This window comes from Capsella rubella, unplaced genomic scaffold (assembly GCF_000375325.1).
Source record: "Capsella rubella cultivar Monte Gargano unplaced genomic scaffold, Caprub1_0 scaffold_2, whole genome shotgun sequence".
NCBI lineage: Eukaryota > Viridiplantae > Streptophyta > Magnoliopsida > Brassicales > Brassicaceae > Capsella > Capsella rubella.
This window is the reverse complement of record NW_006238922.1, coordinates 3937940-3960402: the sequence shown is the minus strand read 5'-3', so window position 1 is coordinate 3960402 and position 22463 is coordinate 3937940. Positions and strand designations below refer to the sequence as shown.

Below are 22463 nucleotides of genomic sequence, written 5' to 3'. Positions count from 1 at the left end.
TCTTAATGGATAGGTGAAATCTTTATTGTGGTTGGTAGGAGTTTCTAGTTATTAGTTATAACTAAATCTCTTCTAGTTATGTCTAGATGATGGCAAAAATCCAATTATAGTTTGTTAGAACGTCTTTTGTGATATTTTTTTTGTTTTAATCAACTTTTTGTTTTCTATTGGAGATTTGAATGTAATATATAGCTGAGGTGTTTTGGTCTAAGGGAGTGTGGTTCCGCCACGCCACACCAAAATTTGCCTTTTGTACGTGGTTAGCAATTCACAACAGGCTCGCTACAGGTGACCGTATGATGCAATGGAACAATGGTGGTTCGAGAAGGTGCGTTCTCTGAGATAATGCTCTGGAATCTCGCGATTACTTGTTCTTTTGTTGTGCATGCGGGGCTGAAGTCTAGGCAGAAGTAGCTAAGATCATCTTCAAGTCTAATTTCTCTACAAATTGGCAAGCTCTAATCAATTCCGTATGCGTTCAATGGCCGAGCCAGCTTGAGAGATTTACCGTTAGATATGTGTTTCAAACAGCTATTTATACTATTTGGAAGGAGCGAAATGGAAAGAGACACGCGAGAATCCGAACTCAACTTCCCTGTTTATAACTTGGATATATAGGCAAATGAGAAACAAATTTTCGACTATTTACCTTATTGGAGACCGGTACTACGACAACGGGCTTCAGTTTTTATTTTACTCTATAAATTAAGCTTTGTTTTCTAAATTTCCTTCTCAATTTTAGATTTCAAACAAACGCTGCACGAGTTGTAAAAAAAAAAAATTTCTTTGAATATAATTTAACATTATTTTTTTTAAAAAGAATTGTATATATATACGTCGTGACCAAATAAATCTTAATTTGTCACATGCTCTATTAGGACCAACCCTATCTTTTTTTGAATAACACGTTGGGACCAAATAAATGCTAAATAATTTGAAAAAAAAGAATTACCAATAACATGAGATGATTGAGATGACGAGTTTACAAAAAAAGCTTTAAACTCAAAACCACTTGACAATTTTTACATGTAAACGTGTTCGATGACTATATTAGTTTAGTTTATACAAGAATAGTATATTCTCGGATACTGGAGATTCCCATCGTAATAACACGCCAAACTCGGATTGTTCAGTGGGTTTTGTAATAGCAAAATGAAACAGTTACATTGTTGTATTTTCTTACATAATAAATGTGTTTTGCAGAAATGTTTTTTAACAACTTTGATTGGCTTCAACATTAGGTTTTTTGAAATCTGTCTCTCATGTATTCTCTGCTCTAACTACCTTCAACTATTGTAATCTTGATATGTTTTCTTATATATAAATCGGTATCTCTTTAAAAAAAAACAATACAACTTTGATTGAATCTATTTCACGCATGGCAAACAAATGCTTAAAATGGAGTACGTAGAAACAATACTTAACCACTCAACTCAGTAAATGATGAAATTTACTTAATAAACAAATGCTTAAATTACATAACAACCCTTTCCCGGAAAGCCATCCATCATAAGACTATCCCAAAAGCACACTTAACTGTGGAGTTCTCTCAATACCTTTTACCGAAAAAATAAGTGCACTTCAACGACTTGCAAACTAGGTTCTCACATTGTTTTAATGTTTGCAAAAACTTATTAACCTTTGTTATAAGTTTGTTTCACTGGCATATATATACCCCTATATTACTTATTTTTAAAAACGTACTACTGTGGCAAATTTCTTCTAAAATAATTGAGTTTAAGAGTTGGATAATATTTCGTATAATTTAGTAAAGCAGATCAGAGCGACTCGAATGGTCGTTGAGTGAAAGGATATATCACGACACAATTACTAATTAGAATATTATAGAGAATAGAAGGCATATATAATTTAAGAATCGATAACCTTCAATATTCTTGTCACATACATGACAGTGATTTAAAACACGAAAAACAACTGGCCAAGATAATGTACAAATCATGAAAAACAATAGTCCAAGATGAAACATATATTAGGAAAAAATATGTTTATTGAAAAAAGCTTATTAAAAATAAAATTTAAAATAAAATATTTTTATTTATTTATTGACCTAATTTTTTAAATAAAATTTATATTTTAATATGCTTAATCCAATAGTATTTTTTAAATATATTTTTTTATTCTTTTATAAAGTTATAATTTTGGTTAATTATGCTAATGTTGTAAATAAATTTACACAAAACTAAATATACTTGATAATCTTAATTACGAACCAGTTTTTTTAAAAATGAATTAATTTTTCATATATCTTTATGCAAACTAATAAATTATGAAAATTCTGATTTCTAATATTAAAGTTTACATAATTAATTAAAACATTACAAGAAAATGATTACAAATTTAAAAATACTTTTCGACTAACATGTGACTAAAATTCCTCAAGTTTTCCTCAAAAGTAAATGATGTAACCTAACAAAAATTCCACATTTTTTCCTCAACAATTCCTCAAACTAATATCACCATTTACACTCTATATCATTGTCAAAAACATACTCCCTCTGTTTCATTTTAAGGGATGTTTTAGCCTTAAAAAGTTGTTTCATTTTAAGTGATGTTTTCAATTTTCTATGCACATATTTTATGTATTTAATTAATTTTGACCAATCATATTATACATCGTATTTTCTCGTTGGTTGAATTCATTGTATTTAATGATTTTTAATGGAAAAAAGAAAAATTATATGTTTTCTTAATATGTGTGTAACAACCTTAAACATCACTTAAAATGAAATCGAGGGAGTAGTACATATATAAAGTTTTTAATGATCATTTAATGATACATATATGCCCTAATCATTAATTAACGATAAATATAGTCCTTAATCATTAGGCTTTAATCATCATTTACTTATGAGAAATGTTAGGCTTTAATAACTTTAATTGGTAATTGAGAAAGTTACAAATCTATGTATATAATAGGAGAGTTCTCTCTCCATCTAGGCTATCCACATCAGCATACACCTCATTAAATGTTTAAAAAAAATTAAGTATATTTAAAATATTTTTAATGCATATTTATATGTATTCATAATTAATAAAAAAATAGAAAAGAATTAAACTAAGAAAAAAAAATAAACTAAATGAATAAAATTTAAAAATCCTAAAAGAAATATTGTTAAAATGTTATTAGTAATGATCATATTTTCAATGATTTAATGTGTTAATGAGAATTATAATGGAAGAAAAATATTAAATGCATGGTAGACTAAAAAAATATATATGACTATATATATAAACCTTATAAACAAGAAAAAATTTAAGTGAAATATTAGTTCCAAAAAATGATATACTACAAACAGTTTTTATTTATTATTAAAATTTTAGTTAAATAAAAGTAAATGATTACCAAACTCAACTTAAAAAATAATAATTGAAAAATATATTGTAATGGTTGCATTTTTTTTTTTGAAATCAGAAAACCTTGAATATATCAAAAAGTTTTTGCACTTTTTCTGGTGCAAAAAAAACTTGAAAATTATAGAACATTATATTCCATCTTCTATAAACATAAAATAATCAAGTGGTTATATTAATCTTATGAGTTCTAAACAATATATATTGGTTATATATAAGCTCTCCATACTAAAAGGCTAATATTTTTGACACAATATATATGTTTTATATTAGTTTTCATTACCACCAAAACGTGCTCCAAATGCTACTTATAATCTACTTTTTATTATCGTTTTCTCTTCTCACGTACGAAGTCCAATATTCTAAAAAATGTGATTTACCAAAAACGAGGAAATACAAAGTTGAAATACATTAAAATCTTAAATTTTTTCATATTAAAAGATAAACTCAAACTTAAATTTTAAAATCTATCTTGGAGGACCGCTAGATCGAAATATGGTGAAGACAAAATAAAGCATAATGCCTACAAAAAAAACAAATCGAAAATGGTGTCAGTATCCTCCTTTTCAGGATTGAGCTCTCTTCATGCTTGAATATCATGTCCAAGTTAATCAGTTGATTACGGTGGCATCGTCCGATTAAATAAGGTTTATGCAAAGTAAAGGTAAAAATAGAAATATTGGATCCCATCGAGTAAAATGAAATTAAAAAAAAAAGTAAGCAAACTATCTAAAATTTAGATCTACTCTTACATCAAACAAAAAGAAATTTGTATGCATTATATGAGCTTGGCAAGACATGTCATAAGTGCATGCTCAATTGCAAAACATTTTAACAAAAAATACTATGCTATGGGTTAATATTTAAAAAAACTAGATTCTCTATTGATAACACCCAAATTCAAATAGATAAAAAAGACCTAACAAACATAGCACGCTCCAACTTTAATAAGTTAATTTTTAGTCAAATTTAAAAATATGACAATAAATAAATAGTAAAAAATAAAATAAAAGAGTAACAAATAGTTTATTGTCATACTTTCCTTTTAAGTTAAAGCTTTTAATCTAACAATATTAATACATGCGTCCAAACAAAACCAAAAATATTAATTGAAATATGAGTAATGCATATAACAACAGCGCCACACAAATGATTAACCAAAAGTATAAGATTATAATATATGAATATGGAAAAAAATTAAAATATAGCCAAACAAATATGACACAAAAATGTACATACAATCATTAATCTTAAAAATATAAAACCAAATAAAAACAGTGTTTTCAAAATCATTGCGAACAACTCTACGCGCGCGGGTCTCCTTCTAGTCTAGGGTAATTGTAGGCCTTAATAGATTTCTAGGATGACTTTATTTGGGCTTTAATCGTTAATTGAGGATAAGTTTAGGCCTTAGTCATTAATTTAAAACTCTTCACTCTTCATTAATAATTTTCATGCCTTAATATAATCACTAATTATGTTATTCGCAAAATAAATTTTAGTCAGAATTTGTTTCTAGTTATGCGTGCAATGTGCAGTCTCTTATACTTGCGGGGACTGATACATCAGCAGTAACATTAAAATGGACATTGGGGAACCTATGGAACCATCCCGAAGTACTAAAAAAGGCGAGAGATGAAATCGACGATAAAATTGGCTTAGACAAGTATTTTACATCTCGAACCTTCCTTATCTTCAGAACATCGAGCGTATTAGTCGTCGCAAGCGGTTGCAGCGGTTGCAGCGGCGGTACCGACATACAAAATGCTTTTGATCTCTGAATCAAATCGACATTCAAAATCTTTAACCGCAGAACGTTACGCCTACTGCTGCAGCGACCAAACAAACAACAATACCCGCAGCCGCAGATACCTGCTGCGACCAAACGAACAGACCCATTATCTTTGAAACGTTGTGGTCATACCCTGTCGGGCCTTTGTCAGTCTCGCACGTCGCGTCAAAAACCTGTAAAATAAGACAACACGATATGCCGTGGTGGTACGATGTTATTAGTCAACGTGTGGGCTATACACAGAGATCCTAAACTATGAGTTTTAAGCGAGAGAGGTTCGAGAAAGAAGGTGAGAGTCAGAAACTAATAAGTTGTCTGTATGTTGCTGTTATTTATTTACGTAAAATGTAACATATTCATGACGATAAAAAGTTAAACGATGGAAATATGAAAAAATCGATTATGATAAATTGACAACACAAAGAATGTGTAATTAATCTAATTTATTGATTAGTAATATACAGTATATACTAATATTAATCAATACTAGTTGGGAGACAAAAATATTAAAATATTAATTTTTTTTTTTATATATGTTTTTTTCATTAAAAGAAGGCGAACATCGTTACTAGACCGAACAGCCTTAATGGCACGGCTCGCAGGCCTACCGAAAAACATACAAGCCATAAAGGCCTAAAAAAGGCACGCAGTCCCAACATCACATTCAATCAAAGGGTTTTAAAGGGTTTTAAAATATTTATTGACTTTTATTTATTTTTAAAGGGTTTTAAAACTCTTTTTTATATATTGAGTTACATCATCAGATTCAATCAAAGGGCATCTATATATTATTGGTTTCTCAATTTAAGATAACTTACAGTTTTAACGATATTTTCACACTTTATAAAGGTCAGAAGATTGAAAATATCGATAAAACCAAATAGAATAAAATTAACAGTTTATACGTTGACGATATTTTAAATGTAAACATATTAAGTTAATGTAGTATATATTGATGTGCATGTGAGTCAGTGAGTGATAATGTAAACCTAATAAGCTAAGAAAGATTTTAACATTAACGTATTGAGATTTTTTCGAACCACCGGCTTAATAGCTTTTACTCTATCCGCCGTGACGAGATCCGGCGACTTATGCTTCGTCTCTCACAAAACTCTAAACTCGTAAGTGAGCATAATAGTTAGGATATTTTGAGGGATTAACTATTAATTTACGAAACATAAGACCTGAATTACTAATTTTAAATAAATTTTTAGGCCTTCATCACTGGCCTATATTACTATATCTAGCATAATTTTAGGTATTTTAGTCACTTACATACAATAGTTTTCTACCATATATTGAAAAATTTAATTTTAATACTCACTCTAGTTTCTTATTAATCCATTTTCTAGAAAAAAAATAAAAAATGTATTTTTAAACTTATTTCTTCACTTTTAAAGTTGACCATGAATTGTAATTGTCAATAAAAATAACTAAATACAATTTTTTAGAGTATTTTAAATCAGAAAAAATTGTATTTATAATGAACTTTTTAAAAAATTGTAAAAAGTCTTAAAAACATTAATTGGAAGTCGAGGGAGTATGTATTAATGAAAGTGCTCTGTTTCTAGGTAAAGTTTTTAAATTTATATGAATTGTGTGATTTATTTAACTTTTTTTTAGAGTATTGTAAATCACAAAAAAAAAAATGTATCTATAATGAAATTATATATAAAAATACATGTAAAAACTAAAAGGTCTTAAAAAGACTAATTAGGAATCTAGGGAGTGTAATTATTCTAGTAATTAAGTTTTATGAAAGTGCACTGTTTCAAGGTAAAGTTTTTGAATTTCTATGAATTGTGTCGTTTATTTGAACTTTTTTCTTTAAGACTGATGACATTTAATTTAACGTTAGAGTATATATAAAAAACATTTTGTAGGAATTTGCTAAGGTTGAGATGAATTCAAAGTTCTCCTACCTAACATTCAACAACATCACAAGAATGGTGGCTGGAAAATGTTACTACGGAGACGGTTTAGAAGATGATCACAAGTTTCGAAGGACGGATCAAGAAGACTGCTAGTAGGATTGATATGTTTTTACAAGGACTGGTCGATGAGAAGCGAGCGGGAAAGGAGAAAAAAGAGAACAGGATGATCGATCACTTGCTTTCGCTGCAAGAAACTCAACCGGAGTATTACACTGACCGTACCATTAAAGGAACTATACTCGTAAGTAAGCAATACGAGCATTTATATGAGTTCATTAGTTAATGTTACAGTTTTTTTTTGTGTGTTATGTGTGGATTGTGCAGTCTCTTATACTTGCGGGGATGGATACATCCGCGGTAACATTGGAATGGGCATTGTCGAACCTATTGAACAATCCGGATGTACTAAAAAAGGCGAGAAATGAAATCGACGATAAGATTGGTTTAGAGAGGCTCTTAGAAGAATCAGACATCTCAAATCTTCCTTAATTATCTTCAGAACATTGTCTATGAAACGTTGCGAATGTACCCCGCGGCGCCATTGATTGTCCCTCATGTCGCGTCAGAAGACTGTAAAGTGGGAGGTTACGATATGCCGAGTGGCACGAGGTTATTGGTGAACGTGTGGGCTATACAAAAGGACCCTCATGGGATGATCCATCGAGTTTTAAGCCCGAGAGGTTCGAGAAAGAAGGAGAGAGTCATAAACTAATGGCGTTCGGGTTAGGAAGAAGGGCGTGTCCTGGATCCGTACTAGCTCAACGGCTAATGACTCTAACTCTTGGGTCTTTGATTCAATGTTTTGAATGGGAGAAGGTTGGAAAAGAAGAGGTGGATATGATTGAAGGTGGAGGACTCACAATGTATAGAGCTAGTCCCTTGGTAGCCATGTGCAGAGCACGTGCCTTTCTTGGTAAAATCTTACATGAGTCTCCTTGATTGGTAGAGACTTTTGTTAACGCTAAATACATGTATGTATGCAACTGTTTATGTCTTGTATGTGTTGGAGTGGATTGAAATTGGATTCTAAGACCATCTCCAAAGGTGTATCCATATATAGAGTTCTTAGGCAAATTTTAATTAAATTTTGTAATTAAATTAATTATTATGAACCTCTTATGAATGTTTTTTTCTTACTCCTCCAACGGTGAACCCATGTATGGGATTCTTAAACTTTGTAAACATGACCCATTGAATCAAACACACCCAATAAACATAAGCTACATTATCTTAAGAGACTGCCCCTTAAACCCCTAATTTAACAACCTATCCTGACCATTAATTTATTTTGATTTAAATTAAAGAACCTCATTCAAAACTCTCCTTTGGAGATGCTCTTATTTCTATTAAAATCCATGATTAAATAATATTATTTGAGCCTCGTCAATAAATTTATGTTCTTACAAATCATGACAAATTATATTTGCTTATTTGAAGAGAGAATCCGCTCAAGAAAATCAAAAAAATTATATCATATTTCGTATGAATTTTTTTTTTAAAATTAAAAATGTAAATATTTTATTAAAATGAAAATGGTGTAGGAATAGAATCAAAGATTATAATTCTATAACAACTGATCCCATAACGAAAAAATGATAAAAATATGAAAACATAATAACAAATTATATAAACGGTGTTCGATGAAGGATGAAGACTAAATAGTTATTCCAATAATTTATATTAAAAAAATGAATAATTTCATACTTAATTAAATTGATAGAAGATTTAGCTCAATTTCAACATGAATTTTCTTAAAGCTAGATTAACAACTACATAATAAACTTATAATATATGTACCAAAACGGCAAGACTTAAGGGATGACCATGACTAGTCTATAGTTCTTATAATAATAACATTTACATGCATGCAGATCCTAACAAAGTAACTTTCACTTTAGCTGAGGCATATATAGTGACTTCTTCTGCTCTTCATATCCACTATTCATTTGGTTAGTCAAATATTGATAGCATGCCGTTTTATATAGACTACATTTTTCGCCTATTTGATTTTAACACGATTTCTCCTTATGTCAGCATGTCGGAACAGAAAGAATAAATAATCAAATATAGTATGTGGATTCTATGTTATCAGATAAAACATGTTTATGACTTACTAAGTCGGCTTGACAAAGTTTTCCTTTCTTATAAAATGGCATAAGCAAGCTACACAAAATTTGCAAAACCCAAACTAAAATTCCTCAAACACAAAAAAAAAAAGAAGAAGTATGGTTTCCAACATTGATCACAAGGCTGTAGGAGCACTACTCCATGGTCAAGAATGTGCTAACAGCCTCAAGAAACTCTTCGAAAATGGCGAAATAAGCTTAGGCTCAGCGAAGCCACTCATCGACACTATTCTTGATTCTTTCTCACTTGTTCTATCTTGTATGGAGTCTCCTAATCCTCCACAACACTATGAGTCTTCCTTTGGTAACATAGCAGGTTTTGTACTCCAAAGACCATCAACGAAGTAAAATTTCCAACAAACTCTCATTGCATATGTCATAAATAAACTTCATGAATATGCTATGTCTCATACTATATATGTAAGAGTCTTCTATATTTTTTTCATGAATCCTCAATTAAACATTGCAGAAGGATTTACGCAGTGGAGAATATTGAGAACTACAAAGACTCTCCGACTCCATGTCCTAATGATGGCTTCACCTGAAGGAAATATGGACAAAAAAAAATCAAAACCTCTCCATATCAAAGGTTAGTTAATATATTAGAGCCAATGCTTTGTTCATAAAAACTGAGTTTAATGCTCCTCATGTTCTATGAAGGACAAGTAAATAGAGTAGCAATAAGAAAGTGTGATATCTACAGGTGTTACTATAGGTGTTCCTATGCAAAAGACCTGAACTGCAAAGGCACAAAGCGGGTGCAAAAGATCAAAGACAATCCTCCAGTGTACAGAACCATCTATATGGGAAAACATGTGTGTAAGGCTTTTACAATTCATGATGATGATACATACAGTTCCCAAATGATCCAGTTTGACCAAGTTGTATCAGAACCGGTCATGCCTCAACTCGCAGCAATTGACCACCAAGCAACTACCATGGAGGACATAGCCATAGACCAAACCATGAACCAAGAATGTGATATTAACGATCTTTTGGTGGACTATGACCAATTTTGGGCGAATCAGTTTCCATCGGGTGACACAATGTTCTTGGACGACATTGCCTCTTTTTATTAGAACCCTATCTTCTTATGTTTGAACAATAACATATTTACGAAGCTTCTAATGTTTTCATGTGGGTGGTTGTTTTCATCTTCATGTTTTGTAATACTTAACATTTAAAATTATAATGTCTTTTTTGTGTAAAAGGAAATGTCGTCAGTCATGTACTTTTTACGTTTATTCAAAGAAAAGTAATGTGTCACATCGATTTTTGCGTTATTAGACGTGGAAAAATCTCAAAATCTTATTAAACACTTTTATTAAATATATATGTGTCTTCAACTATAATAATTGAAAACCAACTTAAATAATTTAACTAATAATTAAATGAACTAATTAAGTATTGAAAAATCTTCCTAGGCAACTCCACGAACGCCTTTGTAAAACGTCATGTTTGTTAGAATATTTTTTTTTATTCTTTCTTCATTAGCACTCATATTATTTAATTAGATAGATAATACAAATCATGTATTCGTTTGTTTAATCACAAACAAACTGTGTTTCTTACAAAAGATAATATATTTCAAAATTCCATTTTCAATCGTTTCAATCAATATATAAAAGTTATAAAAGCAAATACTACTATATATGCAACTTACTTTCATATACTCCCTACGTTCCATTATATAAGATTTTTAAAACTTTTATTTTTGTTCTATTTTCTAAGATTTTATCAAATTTTTATGCACTTATTATCTTAATTTAATAATTTTTTATTATCTAAATTCTACAGCATTTTTTTCTATGGTTGAATTTTGTTTAATTATACAATATCGATTGCTTCTTAGTTTTTGTTTTTCTAGCCAAAATCTCTTACATAATGGAACGAAGGAAGCATAATTTAAAAATCAATTAAAAGAAGTGGTGATTAAAAATACAATAATGATTAAAAAAAAAAACCGATAAAAAACACTCACGTCTCATTTATCTCTAATTAGTCAAAAGTATTTGTTTGAAAATGGTGGCATTTTTAGAGAAGTTTTGGTCGATGATGTTTTAAGGAAATAATCTATCAAATATGACTAGCATGCATGTGGGAAAATCGAAAACATTAGAAGTTGGCACAGTTCATTCGGGTGACTAAAACTTTTCACATTATAGAGTCGTAAGAATTAGAAATTGACTTAGTCCAAATGTTTCATCATGCTTGATGACACACCGGTGACATAAGAGTAATGACGTTGTAGTTTTGATTGTTTGACTTTTTAGTGTTCAAAGATTTGCTATTTAGGAAAATAAGCAAAACAAATGTTACAAACTCACAAATTACAAACATTCTGAAATATTTTATAAAATACATTGAGAGTTATGGTATATATGGTTTTACTTTTACTAGTTGATGATGAATTGATCTGTATTTTCTTAGACGTCATAGAGATATAGTTGCAAATAATTGTCACATAGAAGAATTAAATGTGGATCATGATTTTCTATTTTTCTTATTAATTTCAACAAGCTTACATATATATCGACAATGTATATATTTGGGAATTTTGTCAAGTATGCCATTTTTGAAACTCAAATTTGTAAGATTGCCATTAACAAAAGTCTCTTTCAAAATATGCCACAAAACATAAAATTTGGACGATTTTGTCTTTAGTATTGGAGAGTGAAACTTTGTTTTTTCTGTTTGCAGTAGTAGCCATTAATTGCTAGGATGTAGTCTAATATCCTGTGGGTAATGGACCATGTCAAAAATAACGGACGAGTATGTAATATATGATGGACAAAAAATATAAAGTAGATGTGGTCCATCGAAAACTCACTTTGACAGAATTCAAGAGACAACTCTGATGCGTGTCCACCAAGGATGTTCTATAGAAGAACACAAATAAAGTTTTGATTTATTTAAGGGCACAATGTAAACCAGATCTGTACAAATTGGTGGGTGATAATGGAGGACAAGTACAGAGATTTTGTGTAAGTTGTGGGTGGTGAAGGAGCACAAACAAAAAACGATAGACCAAAAAAAAAAATACAGATCTCGTCCACTAGATCTGGTCCATTACATCTGATCCGCCATAACTAGTCGACCAAAATTGGTTCACCGAATCTTGTCCATCTACAGAAAAATGTATTGTCCATAGTATAATAACCGCATCACTTGTTTCATCGTCTGGTTGGTCCGCTGAATCAGGTCACCATAACTGGTCCGCCGGATTTTGTCACCTAGAACAAGTCAATCATAACTAGTTTTTGTCCGCCGGAAAATGATTCGCCAGATCTAATTTGCCACAACTAGTCTATCGTAACTGGTCTATCTGGTCCGCCGAATCTGCTCTGCCGGAGCTGGTTAAAGTTCGTAGGAACTGACTATGGTCCGCCTGAACTCGTCCGCCAGATCTAGTCTATCAAAAATCGTCTTTCTGGTTGGTCGAAACTGGTCCGCCGAATCTGGTATGCTTAAACTGGTTTTTCTTCATCAGAATTGACTATGGTCTGCCAAAACTCGTCCGCTGGAGTTATGGTTTGTCGGAACTGGTCCGTCGAATTTGGTCTGCCGAATCTGGACCAGAATTGCTATGGTCCGTCGGATCTGCTCTGTCGACTCTAGTCCGTCCGATCTGGTGTGTCGAATCTGGTCTATCGGATTTCGTCCGCCGGATTTTGTCCGTCGGATCTGGTCTGCTGGAATTATTTGTTGTTGGAAGAAGAAAAAGAAAATGAAAAAGAGAAAGAAATAATAAAAAAAAAATTGAACAGTCACGACACTGAGCAGCCAATTCGTCCAGGGATACATTAGTCTTTTTGTAGAGCTCTTGTGGCAGGCGGGAGAAGAGGTTTCTCAAAATGGCATTTCTTACAAGTTTTTTTACTGTACATCGCAGTCTTTACAATTTTCTCTATATATTTACCATTTTATGTTTCTGATGTCTCCATCCTGTAGTTTTTTTTTCTTCATATAAATCATGTTAATTTCTCTATACGCACAACATAATTAAAAATATATTTTACTTTTGGATATGTTTGTTTCGAATTCAAATATTAAAGTACTGAAAAACTTTGTATTTTTGAAATAGTTTTTCAAACCGTAAAAATTTTATTTTGTATAGAAGATCTTTGCATTAAAAGAATATAAGTGAAGTTGTATACTTAATTATTGTAGCCATATGTCACATTTTGCCACATGACAACCTTACATCACTGCAGCGCATCGACCCTAACTTTTCTCATGGGCCCAATCCAGCCAACTGCCCCACCAGGTAGGTTACTGGTGCGCTTGGCGTTCTTCGAACCCAAGACCTCACCCTTTAAGAACCTTCCCACTGTGGAAGTTGTTACCAATTGAACCGCCAAGCACACCAATAACCTACCTAGTGGGCCAATTGGCCGCTGAATCTACATAAAAGAGGTTACGGTCGATGCGTTGCAGTGTTGTAAGGTTGCCATGTGGCGGAATGTACTCTGTAGCGGAATGTGTTAATTTTTTAAAAATGAGTGATAGAAAAATTTCTTATAAATTAAGCGACCATAATGAAGTGAAAATATTATTACTGGGATGATTGAGTTGAATCACGAATGTGACATTTGCTTTCACATTTATCTTCACAAGGTACCTCATGTTGAAAAATGAAACCACACCAGAACTAGCACATGACCATGCATGAGATACCTTCTACTTCATCTATTATAGCCACCATAACTATTACGACCACAATCATCAATACGATGCATTTCTTTATATTCATTTTTCTTGTATATACATATTAATAAGGGAAACTACATCTCATGTACTCAAATAAAAAAATATTAAGAATTTATACCTATTCTTTTTTTTATTAGTTCTCTCTCTTACCTACTTAAATTGGACAAACAAGTCCCTAAGACAAATAACAAATATTTTAGCACATAACAAAACCGATATCATAAACTTTTAGAATATTTTTACATATCATTTATATGTTTCTTATATATAAGTTAACATAACAGATGAAATATCATAAAAAATTAACATGTTTACAAATAAATTAGTTGATATCAGTCATATAATAAATAATTTAACTCGATAATTATGATATTTATCAAATAATTTATAATTTATAGCGGTAACATAAATAATTTAACTGTATACCTATGAGGTTATCAAATAACTTATAATGTATAGCGGTAACATATTATTTACATAGTTAATAGAGCTAACATATGAATAACTATAAATAATTTAACTATATAACTATGAAGTTATCAAATAACTTATAATGTATAGCGGTAACATACGATTTACATGATATGCTATTTTAGCAAATATCAGTTTTTTATTTTTTGTTAAATCAGATAATGGGTAAAAAGGTAATTTCGTTAGGGTGAGGAAAGAGATCTAATTTTAAAGTTATCATTTCTTTACTTTTTGTTTTTTGATATTTTGAGTACCAATTTTTAACAAATTATTCTATATGTTCATTAATAAATTTTAAGCATATAGTATATAATCGGTAAGAATTCGTATCACACACGTGTAAACCTTATGCTAATTTTACAATTAATAAATCTTTTTAAAAAACTAAAATACTCTATAAATCTAAGGTAATTTAATATTTATAAATAAATGTTTGTTATAATTTTTTTTTGTCAATTTTTTTTCTTTTATATGTCAACAAATGTTTGTTGTAATTGTTAATATATATAGAAGATTTTATAAGTTAAAGTACATTTAAAAAAAACTCATTAAATATATAGAAATTTATATATGGTAATAATAAAGGGATTTTGAAATGGAAAATGTAGATATTCTAAATACAATTACTATATTTACAACTTAATTATAAAACATGATCATATTCTAGTTACTTAATTAATTGCCCTTTTAATTCTAAGATGATGATGATATGGCATGTCGTCATCATTTTGGCTTTTGAACCCACCAAACTTGACGAGAAGTATATTATTATATACACTTGTAAAAATGTATTTGCCAAAACAAGTAGAATGTAGTCTTGCGTATATTCAAAATAAAATGACGAAGTAGTATCTATATATACAATATTGAAACATGGACTTTGAAGCAAATCTTATTTTTCCTTCTTGTCTCTATCTTGGAGCAAAGCAAACCTTTATCCGCAATGACATCTTCTATCTCCATGGAAGATGCGACTGTAAACAAAAGTTGGCCAAATTTTTTATTAACTAAACAAGTATAATTAAACGTGTTATCATTTTTTTGGAAGGAAAAACAAAATTTGATTGGGTTAGTTGGTTAATAATACTTAATTTTCTTCTCAACATTTTTATATAGTTTAAATTCATAGTAGTAAGAACAACATTTTCGTGAGGTACATTTTTGAGAATTTTTAGAAATACCCCTTTTAGTGTATCTCTTTTTAAAAATACTCCTCTTTTCTATCCATTTTAAAAAATACCTCTTTTCAAATGTAAAAAATTATAAATTTTTATATGCTTGATAAGGTACATCAAGATCATCTTTACTACTGGGAAACTAAATCAAAATATTTATAAGGTTTTAAAAGGTTCTAATCAGCATTTTACGGTTTTTATAAGGTTTTTAAAAGGTTTACAAAGTTTTTATAAGGTTTTTAAATGGTTTTTTAAAAAGTTTTTAAAAGGTATTTATACGGTATTTATGAAATATATATAAATTTACACAAATAAAAAGATAATTTGTGTCTATAAGTATAAGGTTACACAAATTTCTTAGATAAATTTCAAATTTTATGGTAACTTATTGATAAAATTAGAAAGAGGGGTATTTTTAAAAAGTGATATTGGAAAAGGGGTATTTTTGAAATTCCCCCTTTTACATTTTTTGGTTTATTTGATGGAATTGTGATTTAATTACTTAAAAATCGTTATCTAATTTCCCAAATGGGTTTTCTTTGTTTTGGCATCATGGACAAACTTCTCATTCATAGTAATTAGTTTTGTTTCCTTAAAAGTATAAGAAGATACCAAACAGATCGACTTTAAAAATATATACATATATATATTTTGCCACAAATGCAAGAAACAAGAGTACAATTCCACCAAATTGAAGAAAAAGACTAATTAAGCATAGATAACCCTTTTTGGCTCACACTATTAGTACTATTTTTCCACATATATGTGATTACCGTCACTTTCTAGTTATTTTTAATTAATATGTAGTTGGTAAAAGAAGAAGAACATAAATATAAAACTTTACATGAAATAAAAACCACGAATTCAAAGCTTATCCAATTTGATATGGTTACGACAACAAGAAGTCAAATTAAGGTTGCGCAGTTTTCATGTGACCCAATCAGATCTTTGGTCTCTCTCTTCCTTTTGTGATTTTGTTTTTGTCTCTTTCTTCTTAGGTCGTGTGATATATGGTCGTGTGATTTTGCATAGTATTACCTAGCTATAGTTGAATTGAACACAAGCCAATCTAATCAAAATGTTTGAACATACATGCATTTTCTAATTTAGTTTGTGTTGTTATAACTTAAATAATTGATCAAATGATTTTACTTTTTTTAGCTGAATTTTAGTAAATATCTACCATAACTCTCAAGTCTCAAGTCTCAAGTTCGATCAATTTTAAATATTTTTGATATAAATACTTTTTAAGTTCTTTTTATTTTCAATTGATTCTTCAAATAGTTACTTAAATTAGTTATATGTTCTTATACAAAAATTCCGGTCGTCCTCTTTGTATGAAATGTCAATATTTATTTTTTTGCACTTTATTATATAATCTGAATTAATATAAAAATATTGGAAAGTTTATATCCACTTATAAGTTTATATCCACTTTTATTTTAATTTGGTTACGAACTAACAACTGACAATGTGGCAATGACATGTCATTGAAATTGAGTAAAAAACCTTGTTTCGTGATCTTAAGGTTCTCAAATTGACAATCACTAAAACAAACACTCATCGGATCTTTGATTCGAAATCCCTAAATTCTAAAAACAACGTCGTTTCACCCAATTTTTATGTCCTGTGATCAGACTCATTCATATTAAGCGGTTAATTAACATCGTTTCCCACTATATTGATTTTGGTTAATTTCATATAATTTGGATAATAAATTTTATTTTTAATGATTTTATGTTGATTTTTTTGTCCAATGTCATAGTTTGGTTATAAAAACGCTGACAGTAAATAGTTTGAGTTAATTTTGACAATTTTCCCAACAACAAGTCGTATTTGGGTTCACACAAAGGACCAAACAATTGTTCTTTTCTTCTATTTTTCGTTTACACGTAACACAAAAGGTGATGTAATGTCAAACTATTAAACAACATACGACCCACGAAAGTGATGTAATGGTGCAACCTGAAACGAATTACAATAGGATATTGGGATGTGATGGTAAGGTATAATGTGAATACATTTGGACGTTTCATACAAATGTATATAGATTCATATTTTATATCGTATTTGGATACTTTTATCTTATATATTGTGGTTGCCACATAATAAACTTTTTAAATCCTATTTCTCCCTGCTTGTTATTTTCAATATAATCTTGTTGAACTGTTAGTTAAGTAGTTTGTTGCAAACTTGCAATCTATATTAACATTTTTGAAGTACCTTTTGTGTTCTATCCTTTTATTTTGTAATATTTGCATAATTAAAGCTTTTTCATTTGATTAAATAGAAAAAGTTTAAGATAAATTTTGTAATTAAATCATAATAAATTTATAAATTTAGAAAATCAATATTTATTACATTTAACAAAATTTCCTAAAATCTCTCCCTCATAAATCAAAAATTTCTCCCTCATAAATCAAAAATTTCTCCAACATCTTTATATGATCTTATTTGTTTTTAAATTTATATTATTATATAAACATATGTATAATAAAAATATAATTTTGCTTTTGCATATGTTGCAATTTGAATTTTTAGAATCGGATATATATTACTCAAACGATACAAAAATGTATGTACTAAAGTATTACTGATAATTGTGTAGCACGTGTCATGTGATGGAACGGGTTATAATTTACAAAATTATTATTATAGATAATTTTACGGGTTGTCTACTATAGTATAACTCACAAAAATATTTTAATATGAAATTATATTATGTAAACGAATATTATGTCAGTATCATTTCATTATTTGAAATATTATACTTATTTAATTAATTTAATCAAATTACGATTATATAAAAAATAAATTATCATGTAATATTCTACGGTTTAAATCATAAAATTAATAATCAAAATTTTTAGTATACTCTTATATACCAAACAAACAAAAAAAATACATTTTAGAATGTCGTCCCGCGGGTTAAAATCTAGTAATGTTAATAACAAGATTTTTAAACCTTTCGATATCTCTTAAAACTTAAGACGTGAAACTAATTTTTAATCACTTAAATAGTAAAATAACAATATGGGTCCAACTGGTGACCAATTGTTTTATAAGGAATGAAAAGGAATAAGTTATTCCTCCTTATTCCTCATTTTGTTTACCATTTAGCAGTAATATATATTCCAAATTTTGACACATGGACCCCACACTATTCTTATACGTTCCTTTTTTTTAGGAATCATAGAAGAAAATTGTTCCTCTTCAAATTTGATGTGGAACAAATAGGATAACAAATTAAAAAAAAAAAACAAAATCATGCAAAAGTTGTTGATAACGTATAATCTTTTAAATAAGTTTTTTTTATTTGTTTTATAGTTTGTTCTGTTTTTTGGTTAGCATTTACCATATCATTTGTTCTATTTTTTCCGTGCGTCCATTCCTTTTTTTTTGTTCCTTTTTTTTTTCTTATGTTCCTTTTTTTCTTGTTCCTCTTCATTCTTTTTAATCACTTAAATAGTAAAATAACAATATATATCATTATTTTACAACGATACACTAAATCTGTATCCCAAAAATAGAAAAACAAATATAACAATATTGTCTCCCACATCTCCTATATTATTTAAAGCTTCAATAATCCCTTCATGTTTCTCACACAACAACAACAAAAATCCAATCTTAATTCAATAAAAAAGACAAAAAAACAAAGAAAAGATATGGCTATGTCTAAGAAATTAATGAAGGCTATAATGATGTATGTGGTTCTTGTTATGGTGTTCTTCACACTTGGAACACTCAAGACCAATGCACAAGAAGTGGTGATAAGCTATGATGCTCTCGCTCAAGATCATGCATGGGGTTGTAGTCCTAAGTATCCTAATCTACCTTGTCAGAAAGAAAGGGTCAATCCTTAGTTTTGAACATCGGAGTTTAACTTATAGTATCGTTCGTCGAGTGTTTATATATATGTGTATCCAAATGTTTATGTAAAACTTATGCATGGTGTTACAATATGTTAAGTCAAAGTTAACCGGAAAAGTGATATCATTATTACATTATGTTTTGTAAAAATAAAATGTAACAACCCGCTTCGTGGGATCCTCCGCCAGATGGCACCAAGACTCATCACAGTGAAGAGTCTAAAGATAGTGATGTAAAGACAAAGAGAAACAGTAAGTTTCTTAGTTAATTCTAATATATTACTAACCGTCTTATTTAATTTCAAATCAATTTTTTGTTTGTGCTTCTAAAATTTATGGCTTTCTAGCTGCTCTATTTAGATAAAACATGGACATCTGTCGAAGCTTCGTAGAAAGTTTCTATAATTTGATTGACTTGTATTATCTGTTTTGTGTAGCTTACGCAGAAGTCACACGAAACAGAGTAATAGATAGGAGTTGCTTATTGCACACGTTTCCTTCAAAACCCTATTGTTGGAATCAAAATATAATGGTCAATACAATTGGTGGTCACGTTCTTTCCTATTCCCAAATAGAATAGTTTCTACAAAAAATCTCAGGATTGGTTTTCTTAGTGGTAGAGAATTGGGTATTTTTCACTATAGGCTATTTTTAAGGTAAAATTCACTAAGTATTAACAATATGATATTTTTGTCTTATTTATTAGCTATTAGCTACGAAATTTTTGTAGAATTTACATCAATACATTTCCAAAGAAATTAAAAAATCAAACTAACCATTTGAACATATTTGTGCGTTCTCTTATTTATAGTAAAAACAACAATTTTTGTCGATGTTGTAGTTGATTAGTTTTGTTTGTAGAACTATGCTATTATCAAGAATAATTATAAAAACTCTTCAGAAATTATAAAAAATAACCAAAAAAACTCTTATCCATGGAAAAAAATCATCGATATTTCCTATGAGGTTATGGTCATCGCTAAAACATATGAATGGCGTTTATTATTGAGTGTATGTATACTTTGTGTCCTCCTTCGAAAGAATTTAACAAGGCTAACCTCATCCATAATTGACGATTTAAAAAATGTAAAACATACATTTTGAGTCCGACTAACTAACTACGGGATAGAAAAGCTTAATAATATTATGAAATCTAACACTTGTAATGTTGCTTCTATAAATCATTTTTTTTCAAGCCTAAAAATTTAATGTGCATATGACGGACTAGCAACCACAAAAATTCATTATATCAAATCTAGAAAAATCATACCTTCCAATATATATTGTCGACGTACGGTAAGTCAAGTGTTACTCGATCAGAATTTCATGAGAATTAGAGTAATTGTGTTGTAACTGGTCTTTCGTGATCTCAACATTAGCTTTCACGTCCACCTTAAATCATTACTTCAATCACAATGAATCATTTACAAAAAAAAAAAAAAAAAAAAACACTACGATCGTATTTATAGTTTAGAGTGGGGAAAATTCGCATATAAATGCGCAAAGACATTTATATTTGATAAGATCTATGCAAAACTGATTTTTTAATAAAAGAGTTTCTCTATTTACATATAGTTGAATGTAGTTTTGACATTTTAAATCATATACGGACAAAACACTACAAGAAAATATGCCACTTTCAAAAAGAAACCAAATGACGCATCTAATTATGCTGATAAGTTAATTATAAAACACAATTTGTCACTAATTGGTGATATGGAAATGACAAATTTTATCTGATTAATTATCCTCTTTCAATTGGATATAACAAGTTGGCAACAGAGTCAAGAATTTTTTTATTAAGATAACAACGTAATTTTGAAAAATGTTTGACTCGTAAAAATATTAATTTTATTTCACTGATCCATATTTGGTTAAACTTTCTAATATATGTTTTTCTTCATACTGTATATTTCATAGCTATAATCTATATAATTTGTATATAAAAATCAACTTAAGGCTATCTGAACCAAACAGTAGATATATTTTTCTTTTACCTAAGTCATTACTTCCTTTAATCCACTTCCTAATTAGTCAAAAAATGGGTTGCGTATCTTTTTTGCATGGGAATGAGACCTAATCATAAGTTTCATAATAAACTTATGATTAGTTAATTATGGAAATATTATATATATATGGCTCTTTAGAAGCATCCACGAAAGTAAAAAAAAAACCATCCTCTCATCGTCACGTCTTCTTCTCTATTTTACGTTTCCACAAAAGAACAAAAATCAAATGACGTAATGACAACATAATTAATTAGGTGAAGAATATTGTGGATACAAAAGTTAATAACGAGAAATATAATTTGGTTATTCTGTTAAACACATTTCTACGTACCATATTGGCCGATATGCATGCAAACACCAAAGAAGTGAGCACTATACCAATTCATATACACGTTATCCCACCATATGATCCATCAGCTCGAACATTGTTGCCACTTATCAAACGACTATTTGGCTATATGTTAAACAACTTTCATGAAGCTACGCAATGGCTAATTCGTAATTTATAATTTATTAGTTAATTATGAGTTGAAAGGTTGATTTTTTTTTTTTTTTTGGATAGTAAATTTTACTTTTTTGTCTTCTTCTTTCTTCTCCCTCTCTTTCGTCAGTACATGAGAAATAGATAAAAATGCATATGTGACAGCTTAAGAGCATCCTTATTGTAAGGCTTTTAAAATAAAAATAAGTATTTTAACACAAAGTTTTGTATCTAACTGTATTAAGATACTTTTTCCAAATCTAAAGAAAAAAAAAATTGGATGGGAAAAATAGGGAAAAGAGAACGATTTTTCCATTATAAATTAAGGCAAATTTAAGACAGAGATATTTTGCACAAAAATAACTATTTTTATTAATATTGTCGCACGCTATTTTTTGATAAACGATATATCAAATCTGTAACGTCCCGACCGTCAACTCCCTATGTTCACTTTTAGTCTATGAGCCCACCTCTATTGATGGGTCTCACGTCTTCTCATTAGGTTCGTGAACCCATCCATA

General features: G+C 29.5%; 1 protein-coding gene and 2 pseudogenes across 1 annotated transcript; all 3 read left to right on the top strand.

Moving 5' to 3' along the window:
• Positions 1-304: 304 nt before the first annotated feature.
• LOC17894347 lies at positions 305-8037 on the top strand (annotated as a pseudogene).
• Positions 8038-9323: 1286 nt separating this feature from the next.
• On the top strand, positions 9324-10303 carry LOC17895224 (annotated as a pseudogene).
• An 8945-nt stretch (positions 10304-19248) lies between these two features.
• On the top strand, positions 19249-19446 carry LOC111832210. Its single transcript, XM_023788615.1, has one exon. The coding sequence runs from the start codon at positions 19249-19251 to the stop codon at positions 19444-19446; it is 198 nt and encodes a 65-aa protein (XP_023644383.1).
• Positions 19447-22463: the final 3017 nt, after the last annotated feature.

Coding starts and splice junctions, on each gene's coding strand:
- LOC111832210 (XM_023788615.1), top strand. CDS start 19,249: ATGGCTATGTCTAAGAAATTAATGAAGGCTATAATGATGTATGTGGTT.